Source organism: Sardina pilchardus, chromosome 12 (genome assembly GCF_963854185.1).
Source record: "Sardina pilchardus chromosome 12, fSarPil1.1, whole genome shotgun sequence".
In the NCBI taxonomy this organism is placed as follows: domain Eukaryota; kingdom Metazoa; phylum Chordata; class Actinopteri; order Clupeiformes; family Clupeidae; genus Sardina; species Sardina pilchardus.
In genome coordinates, this window is record NC_085005.1 from 18,052,088 (window position 1) to 18,073,082 (window position 20,995).

Below are 20,995 nucleotides of genomic sequence, written 5' to 3' on the forward strand. Positions count from 1 at the left end.
CGACGGATGCAAAGTGCGTCAAAAAACACATCCATTCTTCTCTGTTACATTGCTCCGTGATTATTAGTCACAGCGAGATGAGACCTATATTGCATGAAAGAGCAGAACCGGGGCTTTCCAACGAGACTAGACACGTGTCTGTACGATCAAGTATAAAGTATAAAATAAAATCATGAATTTAAATCAAAGTATATCATATTTACAGTCTATATTGCTCTGCGTTCACGCACACAGCCACTGCTCTCGCTTGGATTACTCCGGGACCAGGCATCGCACAGACATGACAAGCATATCAAATGAAAGAGGAGAAACAGAGCTTTCCGTTGATACCAAACACATCGATCCTTTTGTGTTATAAAAACAGACGAAGTGACAAACAAATAAGAATGTCATATAGCTTCGGCTCGCTTTCGTTTGATTTACTCGTGAAACGCCTGGTCAAAAATATATGACTTGCATGTCAGATAAAAGAGGAGAGCTAGAGCTATCCACAGATACCAAATACAACCTTCTAGGCCATAAAAAAGACGAAGTGACAGCAAAATAATAACTGTAACATTAATAGCCTATTAATTACCTCATGTCGGAATGGCACGTTGTTTGAAAAAAAAAGTGAAATACCGCCACTGCGACCATGAAAAAAAAATATGTCGGAGTGGTGGGACTTTTTCCCATAAGGAGACATGCCTCCACTACGACAATTGGACGTCAATGTCGGAGTGCTGGTATGTCGGAATGAACGGCGGATACCGAGTAGGCTACGTCTATTCTAAGGTATAGACCACACAAATAGACTTGATAGGCCCGCCAAACACTGCCGGAACGATAAGAACGAACGATATTTTACGTTCCGAACTTGTTCAGGAACGATATGTTGGTGGCGGAACGCAAGAACGAAAACGTTAAACATGCCTGAACCGTTCGGAACGGAACGATTGAAAAATAATTTCGTTTTCAAGCCCTGATGGCTAGGTACCCCTTAAAAGCTAGAATTTCCACAATACAGGCTGACTTGAAAGTGAGGAGTACAGAAATGCCCTACATACACCTCTCACACCAGAAAAACAAGCACAATGAGATTTTATTTTTATAATAAATTTACAACAATTTGGCATTAATAAGGATTCTAAAATTAACAATCGTTCTATGTCACATTCAATCTTGTAGTCATATCTTGAAAGTCTTCATCTTAATAGGTTTTCATACGTTTTGAAAAATCGCTATTTTGGGAACGTCAACAGTACATCATTATTGCCGATTTACATAAAAGTCACATATAGCATACATATTTCCATGTCTGATGCCCCGCAAATGTCGGAAATCTAATGTCCAACAACAGCAAAAATTTACTTAACTTTTTTTTAACACTCATCTGAATGCTGCATCCTACTGCTATCGACTGTATCTCATTGGATCACTCATTGCATCTACTACAGGAAGTGATGACCTCTGATGCCACATAATGACCATTTTAGCTTGGAGAGCCAGCCCAAACTCTGCCCCGGCCCCCATATGCACCCACAAAATCTACAGTTGGGAAGTTCTTCAGACAGGAGGTCTAGAGATGAAAAAAAAGGCAGAGAGCTGAAGACATGTGTTTCATTGTTTCAAAAGCAAGTCAACCCAAACATGCAAGTCATTACGTGTCTGGATATATAATTTATACGTTAACAGTCACAGGTCTCCAAGTAAGCGACTCCAAAGTTCACTAACTGTAAGTGATACTCTGGACTGGACTCGCCCTTAGCAGGAAGTTTGTTAAAAAAAAAAATCCTGGCTGCCAGCTCTCACTGCCCTTCCCCTGGAGACGGCCCAGTGGCAGAGCCGGCTGGGCTGAGGGAGGACAGCATGCAGGAATGACCTCCATGTCAGATAACTCCGTCAGGGTGTCCTGCACTCCACACAATGCTCCTCCTCACTTCACTGGGATTCCTTCAAAGCTCCTCTGTTGGACATGTTTACACACACACACACAACACACACACACACACACACACACACACACACACACACACACACACACACACACACACACACACACACACACACACACACACACACACACACACACACACACACACACACACACACACACTCATGCGCAGTCTTGGAAACACTAAGGCTGTTGGAACCCCCACTCCCCACCCCAAACATTACCTCATTGTCGTGGTTAATAAGTGGAAATAGTCCATGTTCATATGGTATTTGTAGGCTTTGGTTAGGCTGGGTGAACCTTGCCTGAACTTCCGGCAAATTTGGATTTCGCCCGGCAGCTCAGGCTGGAAATCTATCTCCTCTGTTCCCTGCCAGAACCGCGTTGGCTCCAATCAGAAACTAGCTTATGCATATTGAAGCCTTTTAGAATTTTAGATGCCTTTCCTGCATCTTAACGCTCTGACTCTCATAATCAAGATTCATAATACGCAGCATTCATTAAGTCAGGGTTTAAGTGTTTTTGTGACTAATTTGGGTAAATGGTGAATTGCTGTTTATCCAAATAGGCACCTTGGCTACCTCTGACCAGTCATAGTGTGATAGCCATAGAGGCCTACTGTACATTTGTCCACTTTCAGTGTTCCACGACTCTTAGATGAAAAGATGTGTAATAATGCAACGGTTATGTGTGCCCAACCGATTTGAGGGCCCAAAGATGGTGCCATATCTCTATCCTATTTAAATACAATTTCTTCTTTGCATGGTAGAGTTTGCCATTGCATTTGAGAATGGAGCATCAATAGGTGTTCATAGCAAGGTTATTGGAAGTTTTCTTCAGGCCATACAATGACAGGTCAGTTTCAATGCAGTGCCACCTGAAGTCCACAAAAAAACAGGCAACCTAACCTTATTTTTGTTTGCCCAGATTTATCTGGATTCTCTGAATATTTTAATATGTTATACACCCAATTATACACCCAATCATAGTTTCAACACTTCAATCCTTCTTTTGTTTTCCATCATTCTGTTGCCTTTGTCCCAGCTTTTTTTATTTTATCTACTGTCAACCATCTTGCAATGTTAATGAAAGAGAAACCAAATACCAGCATCTGGACCCCAATTTGTGTCCAGTTGATCCTGCAGAAAATTAGCCTAGTAAATCAGACATAATGGTTTCTAAGTTATGTGACATGGACACACTTGCAATGCCATTTTCCCCCAGCAAGAGGCAGCACACACATACACAGCAATGAAGGATTACAATACCCTTAACCCAGTCCAGTAGGGAACAGATGATAGTCTTTGGAAAAGGGCTCACAAAATCCTTCACAAGAGCATAACAATGGTGCCAGTGGTACTCTGTGTCCTCTCTCTTTCTCTCTCTCTCTCTGTGTGTAGTAGCAAAAATAGCATTAACTTCTCTCTCTCTCTTTCTCTCCCCAACACACTACCATTTTAAAGAATTAATTAAAAATGGAATTAAAATGAAAATAAAGTTAAAGTTAGAAAGTAGACTGGAGATTTTCATAAACACATATCTCATTTATTAAAACAGGACAGCTCCCCAAACTTCGTAATGCAGCAGCATGTATAGAGATTTCGCAATCCGCAGAGTAGTCAGTCATTTCCCAGAAAGTGTTGCCCCACTCTAGTGCCCCAGCTGTCCCTTAATAACAAGTTATAAAAAAAACCCTCACAATTGTTTTAAGTGTACACTGCCATATTTATTGTCTTTCAATGAACTTGTTTGGCCTGACTTCGTATTTTCTCTAATGCTATTTTTTTTTCATGGTCGCCATGCTGCAAGAGGACCCAAAAAGTGTCATGATCCTTATGTAAGAGGCTTTTTTTACATGTGAGAAGAGTGAATAACAGTCTGCAGCAAAGCTGACAATAACATTGTCTATCACAGGGAAAAAACAGCAAACAGAGTTAGAAACTAATTAAATGCTCGACTGGCCAGATTATAGTCCATGACGAGCCAGATCCGGCCCATGGCTGTTGGAATCCTGCAATCTGATTGGCTGTTGAAATTCTGCAATCTGATTGGCTGTTGAAATTCTGCAATCTGATTGGCTGTTGGAATCCTGCAATCTGATTGGCTCCCAGAATCCTGTAATCTGATTGGCTGTTGGAATCCTGCAATTTGATTGGCTCAGAGAATCCTACAATCTGATTGGCTGTTGAAATCCTGCCAATCTGATTGGCTCCCAGAATCCTGCAATCTGATTGGCTGTTGGAATCCTGCAATTTGATTGGCTCAGAGAATCCTATAATCTGATTGGCTGTTGAAATCCTGCCAATCTGATTGTCTCTCAGAATCCTGAGTATTGGCTGAGTATCACAATATTTATCCTGGCTGTAGCCTAACTTTAGATGAAGCAGCAGCTATATGAATTTCCCAATAGGCTAACATTTAAATGTTAAGCCTAATCGTGACTGCCAAAAGACGGGGATGCACATCAGTTTAATACTTGGGTATCACTTTGGATTGTAAGCTACTGTGGAGCTCTCATGTGGAGTATGTTTGTTCACGCATCTGTCAACGGCTTCATTTTCTGCGTAGACTAAGGGTCCATGGTGTGGATAGGTACATTATGTTGTTGTTTTATAGAGCTACTATTGAGTTCATAATACGCTATGGCATCACAACATGGTTCTGCAACCTGACCGTAAAAAACAAAGCACAACTCCAGAACCTTGTGAAGAGGGCAGGGAAAATAATGGGGATTCAGCCCCCATCCTCCTTAAAGGAGATCTTTGAGGACTCCGTTAGGAAGTTAAGTCTAAAGATAGCCACAGACCCAATCCATGTCCTAAATATGGAGTATGAGCTGTTGCCAAAAGATACCAACTCCCATTCTGTAGGCTTAACCGATTCAAGTTCTCTCTAGTACCATTATCAATTAAGCTACTCAATGATGGAACAGGGCAATAGTGCAATAACTGAAGGGGCATTTGTGCAATAACTAGTGGCTGGCAGCCTCTTTTTATACTATATTATCTGATGAGCTGTGCTTGTGTTGTGTGGGGGGTGGGGGGCGGATGTGTGCATGGGTATGCATGCTATAGTGCTTAGTTTGTTTTTTATAATGGTGTTGGGGAGGGGGGTACCATATTGTATGTTTCATGTTTTATGTTGTATGTATGTTTTATGTAAAAACCGATGGAGCCGATGCTCCTGTTGCCCAAGACGAATTTATCTCGTAAGCGAGACAATAAAAGCACTTACCTACTTCCTTACATACTAAATAAATGTGAACGACAAAGAAAAGCCACGGTGCAACCTGCTGGCTGTCGAAAAAGGATGAAAGAACTACAAAAACAGCTCAAGGAGGCTTCTCTGGACAGAAACAGGTTACTAGCCTACTGGTCATTTCAGCCGTGGACTGGTCGGGGATCGAACCGACAACCCTCCGGTTACAAGCCCGAAGCCCAAAACCAGTAGGCCATTCCTCTGAGTGCGCACGCATGGAGATAATTTGTGCGATCACAGTTAATATTTACGATTGCGAAATAATATAATACGCTCGAACCCTATGTTTTATCGTGCGAGTGTTTTTGCCACTGTTGTATCCAATGTTGGGCAAGTTACTGAAAATTGGTAATCAGTTACAGTTACTAGTTACTTCTTTTAAAAGTAATTGAATTACTTGACCAGTTACTGTATATCAAACGTAATTATAGTGCATGAAAATGCACTATATTGTTCTTCCTAGGTTTCTTATTATTACAGTGCATGAAAATGCACTGTACTGTTCTTCCAAGGCTTCTTCTTCTTATTATTCCGCTGATCAAATTCATTTTTTCTATTCAGCTTGAACCGTTTAACTTAGAAACTTCATTCAAACGTCGCAACGTAGGTCTTAAATAGGGGAAGGCTGCTAAGTATTTTTCAACTTTGTAACTTTTATACTTTTTAAACTATAAATTAAAAACTATTACAAATTTCCCCATAGACTTAACATTGGCCTCTATGACATCACAATCGGATCATTAAGCAACTAGAAATGCAATTCCAAGGAATTACCAGTGCATGAAAATGCAAAAAAAAATATAGATAGATAATGTAGATATGGCTACTAAGGTATAGCTAGGGTAAACATGGTGGTTGCATAGTTTAAAGAGAGTTGATAGTGTTTAGGTAGACATTTTAAAGCTTAAACATTCCTGTTCTAACTTAACTAATGATTTCTAACAGGTATTCTAAAATGTTAACTATGCTAACAATGATAACCAGGTTGATTGGTTTACTTGGCTAATGATTTCTAGCAGTACTGTTAAAAATGTTAACTATGCTAACAATGCTAACTATGCTAACAATGCTAACCACGTTGATTAGCTAACTTAGCTAATCATTTTTAGCAGTTATGCTAAAAATGTTAACAATGTTAACTATGCTAACAATGCTAACCAGGTTGATTAGCTAACTTAGCTAATCATTTTTAGCAGTTATGTTAAAAATGCTAACTATGCTAACCATGCTAACTAGCTAACTTGGTACTAAGGACTTTTATTTTGAAACATTTGTTGATGGGGTATCCATGGCTGCCACTATCAGGAATAAAGAAGTTACTGTAGTAAAATCATGTTGGTTGCTATGGAAACGGTCATAAACGCTTAATTTTGATGGTTGCTATGTTGGTTGCTAGGTGCATGGAGGTCTCATGTAGTTGACTGGAGGCATAGTTGATGATAACTGACAGTTGGAATGGTTGAACAGTTAAATAGTTGAGTAGTTTCAATGGTTAAATGATTTAATAGTGTATTATTGCAGTGAGGACTTTTATTTTGAAACAGTTGTGGAAAGAGGAAACAGTTAACAGGATATGTAGTCTTCACAGAGAGATTGTATGCTTAAAGCCTGAGAGAGAGAGGGCTGCTGCAGGTGGGGCTGGCCACCTGGCATAAGATTCTAATTGCTTAATGATCCGATTGTGATGTCATAGAGGCCAATGTTAAGTCTATGGGGAAATTTGTAATAGTTTTTAATTTATAGTTTAAAAAGTATAAAAGTTACAAAGTTGAAAAATACTTAGCAGCCTTCCCCTATTTAAGACCTACGTTGCGACGTTTGAATGAAGTTTCTAAGTTAAACGGTTCAAGCTGAATAGAAAAAATGAATTTGATCAGCGGAATAATAATAACTAGAAATGCAATTCCAAGGAATTACCAGTGCATGAAAATGCAAAAATAGATAGATAATGTAGATATGGTTACTAAGGTGTAGCTATGGTAAACATGGTGGTTGCATAGTTTACAGAGAGTTGATAGTGTGAAGGTAGACAGTTTAAAGATGAAACATTCCAGTTCTAACTTAACTAATGATTTCTATTCATGTTAAAATGTTGATTAGCTAACTTAGCTAATGATTTCTAGCAGTTACGCTAAAAATGCTTATTATGCTAGCAATGCTAACTTTACTAACAATGCTAACCAGGTTGATTAGCTAACTTAACCGATGATTTCTAGCAGTAATGTTAAAAATGCTAACTATGCTAACAATGCTAAATTTGCTAACAATGCTAACCAGGTTGATTAGCTAACTTAGTTGATGATTTTTTGCAGTTATGCTAAAAATGCTAACTATGCTAACGATGCTAACCATGCTAACTAGCTAACTTGCTAGTGAGGACTTTTATTTTGAAACATTTGTTGCTAGGGTATCCATGGTGGCCACTATCAGGAAACAAGAAGTTACTGCAGTATAATCATGTTGGTTGCTATGGAAACGGTCATAAACGCTTAATTTTAATGGTTGCTATGTTGGTTGCTAGGTACATGGAGGTTTCATGTAGTTGACTGGAGGCATAGTGGATGATAACTGACAGTTGGAATGGTTGAACAGTTCAATAATTGAGTAGTTTCAGTGGTTAAATGATTTAATAATGTATTAATGCAGTGAGGACCTTTATTTTGAAACAGTTGTGGACAGAGGAAGTAGTGAAACAGGATCTGTAGTCTTAATGAGATTGTATGCTTAAAGCCTGAGACAGAAGGTGCCCCTCATATAGCGTTTATGCGTCCTCTCTCGCTCCTCACTGATCTACATAAAGAATGATGGAGCGGCAACAATGGGATAGTCTAGCCCTTCTTCTATCTTTCTTTATGTAGATCATTGAGGATCGAGGAGCGAGGGAGGACATATAAACGCTGCTTGAGAGGGACCCACAGTAAATACTTTAAAAGTTGTATGTAGATAGTCTAATTAATGTTGATAGACAGAATGTTTAATGGATGTTGATAGGCAGATTGTTTAATAGATATTGATTGACAGTTTAATGGGTGGATGAGTGAATGGTCTGAAGAAGATGAATGGATAGAAGGTTGGATGGAATGTGCCTTATATTCTTGTTAAGAGAGACACTGATACAGCTCTCTGAGAGTAGTTGATACAGGTGTAATCAATTTAACTGGCTAGTCTTCAGAGAGACAGAGTGTACTCTTAAAGCCTGAGACAGAGTAAATAATTTAAAAGTTGAATGTAGATAGTCTAATTAATGTTGATAGACAGAGAGTTTAATGGATGTTGATAGACAGATTGTTTAATAGATGTTGATAGACAGTTTAATGGGTGGATGAGTGAATGGTCTGAAGAAGATGAATGGATAGAATGTTGGATGGAATGTGCCTTATATTCTTGTAGAATGGAGAGACACAGCTCTCTACTGAGAGTAGTGGATACAGATACAGGTGTAATCAATTTAACTGGCTAGTCTTAAGAGAGCCAGCCTGAGACAGAGTAGATTGTTTAAAAGTTGAATGAAGATCGTCTAATTGATGTTGATAGGCAGACTGTTTAGAATGGGTGGATGAGTGAATAGTTTGAAGAAGATGAATGGATAGAAAGTTGGATGGAATTAGGAAGACTTATGTTGATACAGTTCATACAGGGAACAGAAAATGTAGTCTCAAGAGAGCCAGTGTGCCTGAGAGAGAGAGAGAGAGCTGCTGCACCTGGACTGGCCACCTGGCGTAACATTCTAATTGCTGCCGTGATGTCATAATGAGCAATGTTAAGTCTATGGGGAAATTGTAAAAGTTTTTAACTAATAGTTTAAAAAGTATAAAAGTTACAAAGTTGAAAAATACAAAGCACACCTGGCATAAGCGAGACCTACGCAACAACGTTTGAATGAAGTTTCTACGTTAAATGGTTCAAGCTGAATTGCGTGCGTTAGAAGTAGTGGAATAATAACTAGAAATGCAATTCCAAGGAATTACCAGTGCATGAAAATGTAGAAATAGATAGATAATGTAGATATGGTTACTAAGGTGTAGCTAGGGTAAACATGGTGGTTGCATAGTTTACAGAGAGTTGATAGTGTGAAGGTAGACTGTTTAAAGATGAGACATTCCAGTTCTAACTTAACTAATGATTTCTATTCATGTTAAAATGTTGATTAGCTAACTTAGCTAATGATTTCTAGCAGTTACGCTAAAAATGCTAATTATGCTAGCAATGCTAACTTTACTAACAATGCTAACCAGGTTGATTAGCTAACTTAACCAATGATTTCTAGCAGCAATGCTAAAAATGCTAACAATGCTAAATTTGCTAACAATGCTAACCAGGTTGATTAGCTAACTTAGTTGATGATTTTTTGCAGTTATGCTAAAAATGCTAACTATGCTAACCATGCTAACTAGCTAACTTGCTAGTGAGGACTTTTATTTTGAAACATTTGTTGCTAGGGTATCCATGGTGGCCACTATCAGGAAACAAGAAGTTACTGCAGTATAATCATGTTGGTTGCTATGGAAACGGTCATAAACGCTTAATTTTAATGGTTGCTATGTTGGTTGCTAGGTACATGGAGGTTTCATGTAGTTGACTGGAGGCATAGTGGATGATAACTGACAGTTGGAATGGTTGAACAGTTCAATAGTTGAGTAGTTTCAATGGTTAAATGATTTAATAGTGTATTATTGCAGTGAGGACTTTTATTTTGAAACAGTTGTGGACAGAGGAAACAGTTAACAGGATATGTAGTCTTCTGAGAGACTGTATGCTTAAAGCCAGAGAAACTGACAGTTGGTGCCCAGGTGGCCGGCCACCTGGCCTAAGATTCTAATTGCTGCCGTGATGTCATAATGAGCAATGTTAAGTCTATGGGGGAAATTGTAATAGTTTTTAACTAATAGTTTAAAAAGTATAAAAGTTACAAAGTTGAAAAATTCAAAGCAGGCATGGCATAAGCAAGACCTACGCAACAACGTTTGAATGAAGTTTCTACGTTAAACGGTTGAAGCTGAATTGGCTGCGTTAGAAGAAGAAGTTTAAATATAGCTGCAAGCAGCAATGTGGGGGCCAAGCAGGCAGGTCAAAAGGCCAGAGTTGCCACGGTAACTCAATGCTGTTCAGTCAGGTATATAGTTTTAAGCAGTCACAAGAATTTTGATGTCAAACAACCCAAGATTGGCCGAGATGCGAGCCCACTTCCTGTTCGGCGGCTTCGCCCCTTAATTGGGTTGGCTGCTGCGGGTGAACGGTTTAGGATATCGTTCCGAAAAGCAAGGCCTATATTAGACTCGGGCTGAAGATCATCTGTGTGAAGTTTCGTGAAGATCGGACACATTTTGCGACCTGTGGAAATGTTTAAGGGATTTTGATTAAATCCAATATGGTGGCAGAATAAAATAGGTTGATGTCACAAATTGAGCTGGGTCAGCCTAAGGACCTCCCACAGTATAACCAGACACCAGTAGCAAGTTTAAATTCCAAAAACATCAACAGCTACAGGCCAAAATGTCTTTTTGCTAATTACTGCACCCTCTAGAGATCAAAGGTCACCAAATTTCTTGAGCCCCCTCCTGATGGGGTCTAGAGTCAATGTACCAAGTTTGGTTTTGATGCGTGCAGGGGTTGCTGAAATATGAGCCCACTTCCTGTTTGGCTGCTTCGCCGCGAGATTTGATTGGCTCTTATGGGCCAACGGTAACAGTTCCGAAGACGAAAAGCACGAGCTGTATTTGTCTTGGTCTGAAGATGCTCTGTGTTAAATTTGGTGAAAATCAGAAAAAAATTGTGACCTCCAATACATTTTAAGTGTTTTTGATAAAATCCAAAATGGCGGAAAATCCATCATGGCGGAAAATGACGTCAGAGGGTGCGTTGAGCTCGGGCTGGTCCAAGGATTACAAAGATACCTGGTTTTTGAAAATTGGCCCAAGGGTTCAAACGTTACGTGCATGAATGCAAGTCCAACTTTGACCTGTTGGTGGCGCTAGAGAGTTCGAGGTGCCGACATGAAATTTGATGACATAAATAATGGGACTGTCCCTAATCAGTGTGCCAAATTTCACAACTTTCCCAAAGTTGGTTCTATGGGCTGCCATTGACTTCAATGGCAGAGGAATAATAATAATAGTTTATAAATATAGCTGCAAGCAGCAATGTGGGGGCCAAGCAGGCAGGACAAAAAGGCCAGAGTTGCCATGGTAACTCGATGTTGTTACGTCAAGTATGTAGCTTTTAGCAGTCACAAGAATTTTGATGTAAAACAACCCAAGATTGGCCGAGATGCAAGCTCATTTCCTGTTCGGCAGCTTTGCTGCCAATTTCAATTGGCTGTTGCGGGCGAACGGTTTAAGACATCGTTACGAAAATCAAGGCCTATATTAGACTCGGGCTGAAGATCATCTGTGTGAAGTTTCGTGCAGATCGGATACATTTTGTGACCTGTGGAAATATTTAAGGGGTTTTGATTAAATCCAATATGGCGGCCAAATAAAATATGATGATGTCACAAATTGAGCTGGGTCAGCCTAAGGACCTCCAACAGTATAACCAGGCACCAGTAGCAAGTTTTCATTTCAAACACATCAACAGCTACAGGCCAAAATGCCTTTTTTCTAATTGCAGCGCCCCCTAGAGGTCAAAAGTCACCAGATTTCTTGAGCCTCCTCTTGATGGGGTTCTGAGTCCATGTACTAAGTTTGGCTTTGATGTGTGCAAGGGTTGCTGAGATATGAGCCCACTTCCTGTTTGGCGGCTTCGCCGCGAGTTTCGATTGGCTGTTATGGGCCAACGGTAAAAGTTCCGAAGACGAAAAGCACGAGCTAAATTAGTCTTGGTCTGAAGATGCTCTGTGTCAAATTTGGTGAAAATCAGAGAAAAATTGTGACCTCCAATACATTTTAAGTGTTTTTGATAAAATCCAAAATGGCGGAAAATCCATCATGGCGGAAAATGACGTCACAGGGTGTGTTGAACTCGGGCTGGTCCAAGGATTCCAAAGATACCTGGTTTTTGAAAATTGGCCCAAGGGTTCAAAAGTTACGTGCATGAACGCACGTCCAACTTTGACCTGTTGGTGGCGCTAGAGAGTTCGAGGTGCCGACATGGAATTTGGTGATATGAATAATGGGACTGTCCCTAATCAGTGTGCCAAATTTTACAACTTTCCCGTAGTCGGTTCTATGGGCTGCCATTGACTTCAATGGCAGAGGAATAACAATAATAATAGTTTATAATAATAATAAGAAAACTAACAAACACAATGGGGTCCTCGCAGCTTCGCTGCTTGGCCCCCAATAATAATAAGAAGACTTGGAATAACAGTATAGTGCATTTTCATGCACTATAATAATAAGAATACTTTGGAAGAACAGTATAGTGCATTTTCATGCACTATAATAAGAAGAAGCCTTGGAAGAACAGTACAGTGCATTTTCATGCACTGTAATTAGAATCTTATGCCAGGTGGCCAGCCCCACTTCAACTCTTCAACATTCAACTTTTAAATAATTTACTCTGTCTCAGGCTTTAAGCACACTCTGGCTCTCTTAAGACTAGCCAGTTAAATTGATTACACCTGTATCAACTACTCTCAGAGAGCTGTATCAGTGTCTCTCTTAACAAGAATATAAGGCACATTCCATCCAACCTTCTATCCATCCATTCATCTTCTTCAGACCATTCACTCATCCACCCATTAAACTGTCAATCAATATCTATTAAACAATCTGCCTATCAACATCCATTAAACATTCTGTCTATCAACATTAATTAGACTATCTACATACAACTTTCAAAGTATTTACTGTGGGTGCCTCTCAAGCAGCGTTTATATGTCCTCCCTCGCTCCTCGATCCTCAATGATCTACATAAAGATAGAAGAAGGGCTAGACTATCCCATTGTTGCCGCTCCATCATTCTTTATGTAGATCAGAGGATCGAGGAGCGAGAGAGGACGCGTAAACGCTATATGAGAGGCACCTTCTGTCTCAGGCTTTAAGCAATCTCATTAAGACTACAGATCCTGTTTCACTACTTCCTCTGTCCACAACTGTTTCAAAATAAAGGTCCTCACTGCAATAATACACTATTAAATCATTTAACCATTGTAACTACTCAACTATTTAACTGTTTAACCATTCCAACTGTCAGTTATCAACTATGCCTCCAGTCAACTACACGAAACCTCCATACAACCAACATACCAACGATTAAAATTAAGCATTTATGACCGTTTCCATAGCAACCAACATGATTATGCTGCAGTAACTTCTTGTTTCCTGATAGTGGCCACCATGGATACCCTATCAACAAATGTTTCAAAATAAAAGTCCTCACTAGCAAGTTAGCTAGTTAGCATGGTTAGCATAGTTAGCATTTTTAACATAACTGCAAAAAACATCAACTAAGTTAGCTAATCAACCTGGTTAGCATTGTTAGCAATTTTAACATTGTTAGCATACGTAGTTAGCATTTTTAACATTATTGCTAGAAATCATCAGTTAAGTTAGCTAATCAACCTGGTTAGCATTGTTAGTTTAAGTTAGCATTGTTACCATAGTTAGCATTGCTAGCATAGTTAGCTAATGATTTCTAGCAGTTGTGCTAAAATTGCTAAGTTAGCTAATCAACCTGGTTAGCACTGTGAGCATAGTTAGCATAGTTAACATTTTTACCATTACTGCATCAAATCAGTAGCTAAGTTAACCAATCAACCTGGTTATCATTGTTACCATAGTTAACATTTTAACATGAATAGAAATCATTAGTTAAGTTAGAACTGGAATGTTTCTGCTTTAAACTGTCTACCTTCACACTATCAACTCTCTGTAAACTATGCAACCACCATGTTTACCCTAGCTACACCTTAGTAACCATATCTACATTATCTATCTATTTTTGCATTTCATGCACTGGTAATTCCTTGGAATTGCATTTCTAGTTAGTTACTAGTCTGCTTTTTAAATGTAAATATAAACAGTACTGAACAGTCAATCAATTTATTCAACTCTGCCCGGCTTATCGGCTGCACAGCAATCAGTGTAAAGTCTAGCTTTGGTTGTTTGCATGAAGTGGCACCTTCAGCATTCGTAGGGCTGGGGTCTTTCAATGCTCATTGATTGATTTGATCGGTGTATCATTGCGCCACCCGGTGATGTCAGATCAGAAGCAGCTAAAGTAAGCCTATCTTGACTTCTTGTCTGCAAGCGTTCATTTTTCACAAAAGAGAGTAATGTAATTCGAATTCATTTACATTTAGTAATTGTAATGGCGTTACTTGATTTAAAGAAATACTTAGTTACATGCTTGTTACCGCTAAAAGTAGTGGAATTACAGTAATGCGTTACTTTGCAATGTGTTACTCCCAACACTGGTTGTATCGCCATACACCAAGCATGCATTTGAAAATCTCAGCCTACAGCTGCTGTGCTGCGTACTACCCTCAGTTGGAACATAGTAAGTTCAGTAGGCATAATATCCTCTATACAGCAGCAATGAATTGCAAAGGGGATTGAAGAGGAAGCTGAAAGTTTACAGTGACAGACTCAAACTTCAATCCACGTGTAACCAAAACGGTGTATGTTCATGCAACAGGATCGTTCACCATGTAATTGCCTCATAACGCATATCCTAGCATAGTGTAAGAATGAGCCTACATAAAATTTGCCATGTGTTTCAACCATAGACTAGGGTTTCAACGCATGCATGATTAAAAAAAAAAAAAAAAGCGGGTACACAGTGTTTTTAAGGAGTGCTCTCAGTGAATGAAATGGAAATGCAGTGGTGTAAATGTTTTATTTATTCAAACATTAGAGAGCATTATTATATACTGTAGCACTGAACATACCTTTTGTTTAAAATAATATGCAGTTTAGAACTCAGCTACAGTAATCATGCGTAGTTCCTACGTTTCAGTCAATACAAATGACAGAGATCATAAATTCCTAGGTTACAATGGCGCATTACAGACTAACAATATTTATTTTTATTCATCAGGCCCTAGTTTAGATGCCAGGCAAAGTCAGCCAATGAGCAAGTGTCTCATGCATGAACTAAAGCGATCAGGTGGTGTGGGGGCACTAAGCTGATCCTCTGATGTTTGAGCTTAGATCCTTGCTCATGTCCTTGATAATGTTGGAAGACTTTATGCTGCATTCCAGACAGCTCAGATGTCAGTAGAGAGCCAACCAGTGCGAGCAGATAAACAGGAATTCCATCTAGGGTAATAGCCAAACAGATATTTATGAACAGACATACAGGAGACATTATAGTTGGTTCTAAGAACAGAATAACAATAAGAACGATTAACAATATAATAATGCATATGCACCCTACTACACACACATAATGTATGTTATAGTATGTATACATAATATGAAAAATTATAGAGAGATAATAGAGTAAAAAGGTGTCACCAATGAATATGACTTAGGGGCCGTCTCTCCCAGTGACTGTCACCCAGCTCTCTGGTGACTCTCCCAGTTTTGGGTGTCTGCACCGGTAGGAGCCCGTGTGTGCCTTTGAGACTGCAGGGATGGTCATCTCTCCTGCAGTCTGGCTCTGAAGGAGTGAGCCGTCTTTATAGAAATCAGCACTGGTGGTTGAGGGTCTGCTCTGATATACACAGCGTAGAGTCAAAGGATCTCCTTCAGTCACAGGGTGGGTAGGGCTCTCCAGAATCACATTGCCAGCTGAATTAGAGTGAACACACAAATGAGTCCAAGGTACAGCTACACACAAGATCTGATTATCTCCCTTAACAATGGATTCTCTTCTCTGATTGGCTGATGGGGTAGCCATTGACTTTGTATAACAGGTGAGAGAAAGTGGAATTGATAATTAGCGATAGCAATGTTTACATATACTGTTGGAAATGAACACTACACAAGAGGCAACAGTGGAATAAAATTAGGGAGATACCATAAGCGGGATAAAAGCCTTTGAGGTGACCTGTACGATGGAAATAATGTCTCAGCATCTAAGCCCCCACCTCGCCATAATTTCCATCGAACAGGTCCCCTCGTCGGCCGTTATCCCTTACATATCAGCAACTGTTTCAATTCAGGGTGTCTCACTGAGGTTCTTTCACTTAGACTGTTACACAACACTGTTTGGGAGGTTCCTCGGTGTCCTGGCTCATTCATTCATTCATTCATTCATTCATTCAGTCCCTCAGTCTCCACCTCAAGCTGGTGTGTGGTGAGCATTCTGCCGCATAATGGCTGGCGTGCATCGGCCAGGTGGGTTACACAGTGGTGGTGGTTAGTGAGGCCTCCTCTTTACTGTAAAGGGATTGGGTGCCTTGAAAAGCCCAATATAAATTGTTGTTGTGTTGTTACAAGAATCCAGTGAATGAGTGACTATTGATTTTATTCTGTTTGTTTTATTTTATGAAATTATTATTTTTATCTGTAACATTAGTTTGGTTTTATTATTCATTTTGTTAACTTCCTACAGTATTTGCATATTATGACTCATGCTTTCAAACTATGATGCGGAGGTGCCTCTGTGTATGAACTGTAGCCTGGCAAAGTACGGCTCATTCAGGAAGTGACAGGCGTAGACATACAGTACTGTGACTTTGAAATCATTGGTCCAGCCTAACCAACTACATTGATCAGAGATTCCTAACGTTACTTCCTACGTCTCCTAAACTTTACAAACTGACAATAAATGCTCTAAGGAAACTCCCCATAGGACTTTTGTAAAAGCATAATCTTGGTCTCAATTGAAAGGTAACACTCTGAAGTGTCTTGTAGACTTTGGATTGTATGTTAGGTGTTCTGATACAGAATAACTTGAATGAATATGGAATGAATATGGAATAATTACACAAAAGTCTCTATTTTTGCATTTACTTTGTTGGTTCAATGGTTGTCTATACAATAGTCTATACATCTGCACAACTAATATTGTATAAAACAACATGAAGATTCAATTTCTATGGATTCTTATGAATATTTCACTACCCAATATGTTGCATATAGTTGTACTGCAGCTACACTGCAGCTACTGTAGAGGTCAGGGTAGCACTAAAAGCGGAGGAGAGGAAGGAGGACATTTTTAATTACATTTAATTGAGACATTAATCTGCCAATGTAAAGAACTACACAGATTGTACATGAAAATATGGTGTATAATTTCACTATGCTACTGTACATAGAAATATTGTACAATTGATGATGATGGGGAAAGTGGGGGAGGGGGTAACCATCCTGCTGGCTGGACACTGCATAAACTGATTTGGTTCATCTTAAATACTTACAGGTTACTGACATATTCACAGCCTTGCTGTGTTGTCCAGATTCCGACTCACACCAGTACACTCCCTTATCATGTGTTGAAATGCTGCTGGTGCTGCATGTGGGTCCAGCATCTGATCTCCAACCACGAGGACAGTCTGACTTCTCTTTTCTGTCTGTGTTCCATCTCAGCCTCCATCCAGTAGAGTTGTCCTGCACCTCACAGCTCAGAGAGACGGACTCAGATTTAAACAGCTGAGTCCTGGGTCTGATGACCAGAGAGGCTGGAGGAGACAGACCTGAGACACAGTGAAGAAAGCTGAATTTAAAACTCAGGGATAGAGTAAGTCAAGCAACAGTCTGAAACTCAGGGAAGTCTAAACTGAGACAAATGAGCACAGTAGGAATATTTACTCACCTGTGACCCAGAGGGCATTCACATCACTGAACGCTGTCTGATAGGTTGGCTCTCCTCCCTCTGCTCTGCACACATAAAGCCCAGTGTGTTGAAGAGCAGCAGGGCTGAGAGTGTAGGAGCCTCCAGCTCCTCTGCTGCTATCTGAGAGAAGCTCTACAGAGTAAGTGTTCCCTTTGTAGTGAACATCTGGTGAGTTCTGTCCATAAGGAACAGTTCTGGAGGGAACTGCTCTGTACCAGAGGAACGTCCAGTTTAAAGAGGTGTATCTAACCTTACAGCTCAGAGTCACTGAGTCTCCTACAGCTGGCCAGCTGTGTGGGGAAACTCTGAGAACTGGAATGGGTCTCGCTGTTGAGCAATTGAAAGATTTTAAGAGAAATGTGTTCTGGAAAAATATACAATTTAACAAGAACACAGACAGAGAACAGTTAAATAACAAATGAATAAAGCTTTATTTTAGATTTTCTGCTATGTAAATGTCTCATCATACTTACAGTTAAATGTTATGTTGACAGCGTTGCTGTGTTGTCCAGATTCCGACTCACACCAATACACTCCATTATCCCATACTGAAGTGCTGCTGGTGTTGCATGTGGGTCCAACTGATCTCCAATAACGAGGACAGTCTGACTCCTGTTCTCTGTCTGTGTTCCATCTAATTCCCCATCCAGTAGAGTTGTCCTGCACCTCACAGCTCAGAGAGACGGACTCAGATTCAAACAGCTGAGTTCTGCTGGGTCTGATTATCAGAGAGGCTGGAGGAGACAGACCTGAGACACAGTGAAGAAAGCTGAATTTAAAGAGGAATAATGCAGGATTGGTGATTTTAGGGGCAGCCGTGGTGTACTGGATAGCACACCGGGCTTGTAACCGGAGGGTTGCCGGTTCGATCCCCGACCAGTCCACCATGGCTGAAGTGCCCTTGAGCAAGGCACCTAACCCCTCACTGCTCCCCGAACGCCGCTGGTTGGGCAGGCAGCTCACTGCTCTGGGTTGTGTGATTCACCTCACTGTGTGTTCACTGTGTGCTGTGTGTTCACTAATTCGGTTAAATTGGGTTAAATGCAGAGAACTGAATTTCCCTCACGGGATCAAAAAAGTATATATTCTATTCTATTCTATTCTTCATCTCTGGTTTCGGTTTCGTTTTTCGTTTTCGCGCGTTTTATGCTTGCATATTTCTCTGCAGAGCTTCCCCGACAGCTTTAGCGTGTATATTTATACACATATAGGCTATATATAAATATATAAATTGCAAACGTGGTTCTTCTTGTTCCTTTCGCGTCTCTGACTTCCAGATGTAAACAGCAAACGATCGTTTATCAGAAAGTTGCAAGGTTGTAATAGCGGAGAGGGACACTAGGGGCGGGAGGAAATGTGACTGTTTTCGATAAAACTGGTCAGTCAAGCAAAACAACGATTTCTAAGCAATTTTATGACTATGAAAAAGTTGCATAGGGTCTCTTTAAGACTCAGGGTTAGAGTCGGTCAAGAAACAGAACCTCAGGGGAGTCTAAGCTGAGACAAATGAGCACAGAAGGAATGTTTACTCACCTGTGACCCAGAGAGGCTTCACATCACTGAACACTGTCCGATAGGTTGGCTCTCCTCCCTCTGCTCTGCACACATAAAGCCCAGTGTGTTGAAGAGCAGCAGGGCTGAGAGTGTAGGAGCCTTCAGCTCCTCTGCTGCTGTCTGAGAGAAGCTCTACAGAGTATTTGTTCCCTTTGTAGCGAACATCAGGCGAGTGCTGTCTATCAGGAACAGTTCTGGAGGGAACTGCTCTGTACCAGAGGAACGTCCAGTTTAAGGAGGTGTCTGTAACCTTACAGCTCAGAGTCACTGAGTCTCCTTCAGCTGGCCAGCTGTTTGATGAAAATCTGAGAACTGGACTGGGTCTCGCTGTTGATGAGGAATTGAAAGATTTTCACAAAAATGTGTTATGAAAAAAAAAATGAATTTAGCTAAAAGACATTCACAGATAACTGTTGAATAACGGATCAATAAACCTTAAAGGGAAACTATGCAGGATTGGCGATTTCATCGCCGGTTTCGCTTTCGCTTTCGTTTTCGCTCGTTTTATGCTTGCATATTTCTCTGCAGAGCTTCCCCTACAGCTTTAGCGTGTTTATTTCATAAAACTCCTCAATCGGTCAGTCAGCCATGGCTTTTCATGAGACTTTACATGACACTTCCTGGAGTAGAGCATGGGTGCGTGCTCGAGGGCTCCTGAAATTGCAAGCGTGGTTCTACCGCTACAGACCCCTAGGGCGGACGAAAAAAACATCGTTCGACTGGTAATGACTCATTTAATCATATATAACAGTATGGAACGAATTGATTAACTGAAACACGTTGCATAGTTTACCTTTAAAGGAATAGTTTGGAATTTTGGACATAGGACCTCATTTCCAACTTTGCCGAGGTGATATAGGTCGGTGGAGACAGCTTTTATAGCCCTTCCTTAAAGGGACACTTCACCGATTAGCATTAAGCTTTGTATCTTTAGAAAACCAGTCATGTTTTTGAATGGTCGTGCATCATTCCCTCAGTTTGCCTTGAGATGGGAGAAATACGGATTTCAATGAAACCCATGAGTAGGACTTCCTGCTTTCAATGATGTAAAAAGATGATATTTACATCATTGACAGCAGGAAGTCCAACATTGAAATCCGTATTTCTCCCATCTCAAGGCAAACTGAGGGAATGATGCACAATCATTCAAAAACATGTTTAATTTTTTTTTTTTTAGGCGAGACACTACAGGTGAATAGGGTAATTTTTTTAACTAGCAGATATCACTATGAAACTTCCCCAGTTGATTACTTACATCAACATAAGAAAAAAATGTATTACAAGTTTTTTGTAATTTAATGTTTAAATATGCTAATTAGGCATTATCTCATTAAATATGCGTTAATTTGCATATATTTCAAAATACATATTCTGAGTTTTGGATAAAGCCAGGTTCAAAATTCTTTTTTCATTGTGTTAATATATTAGATCGGAGAAAAATTACAGAGGGATTTATGGATATCTACTTCTGTTGTCTTGTAAATCAGCATATAGTGTCAATAGCCTTGAAAAATCGTTTTTTGCCATGTTTTTAAGCATAAAATGTCATATATATCAGGTTAGGAATAATATTTCAACAAACCC

The 20,995-nt window shown here is 39.9% G+C and overlaps 1 protein-coding gene across 3 annotated transcripts in view; it reads right to left on the reverse strand.

The window, feature by feature from the left end:
• Positions 1-14,958: 14,958 nt before the first annotated feature.
• The window catches only part of LOC134098411 (titin-like), a 35,218-nt gene continuing 29,181 nt past the window's right edge, over positions 14,959-20,995 (reverse strand). For all 3 annotated transcript variants that reach the window (XM_062551454.1, XM_062551453.1, XM_062551452.1), the window contains 6 exons: positions 19,391-19,738; positions 18,331-18,606; positions 17,837-18,184; positions 17,442-17,717; positions 15,592-15,867; positions 14,959-15,393 (listed from right to left, as the gene is read on the reverse strand). In XM_062551454.1, the coding sequence (XP_062407438.1) occupies positions 15,605-15,867; positions 17,442-17,717; positions 17,837-18,184; positions 18,331-18,606; positions 19,391-19,738 (1,511 nt within the window). In that variant the 3' untranslated portion in view covers positions 14,959-15,393; positions 15,592-15,604. The remainder of the gene's footprint in view (positions 15,394-15,591; positions 15,868-17,441; positions 17,718-17,836; positions 18,185-18,330; positions 18,607-19,390; positions 19,739-20,995) is intronic.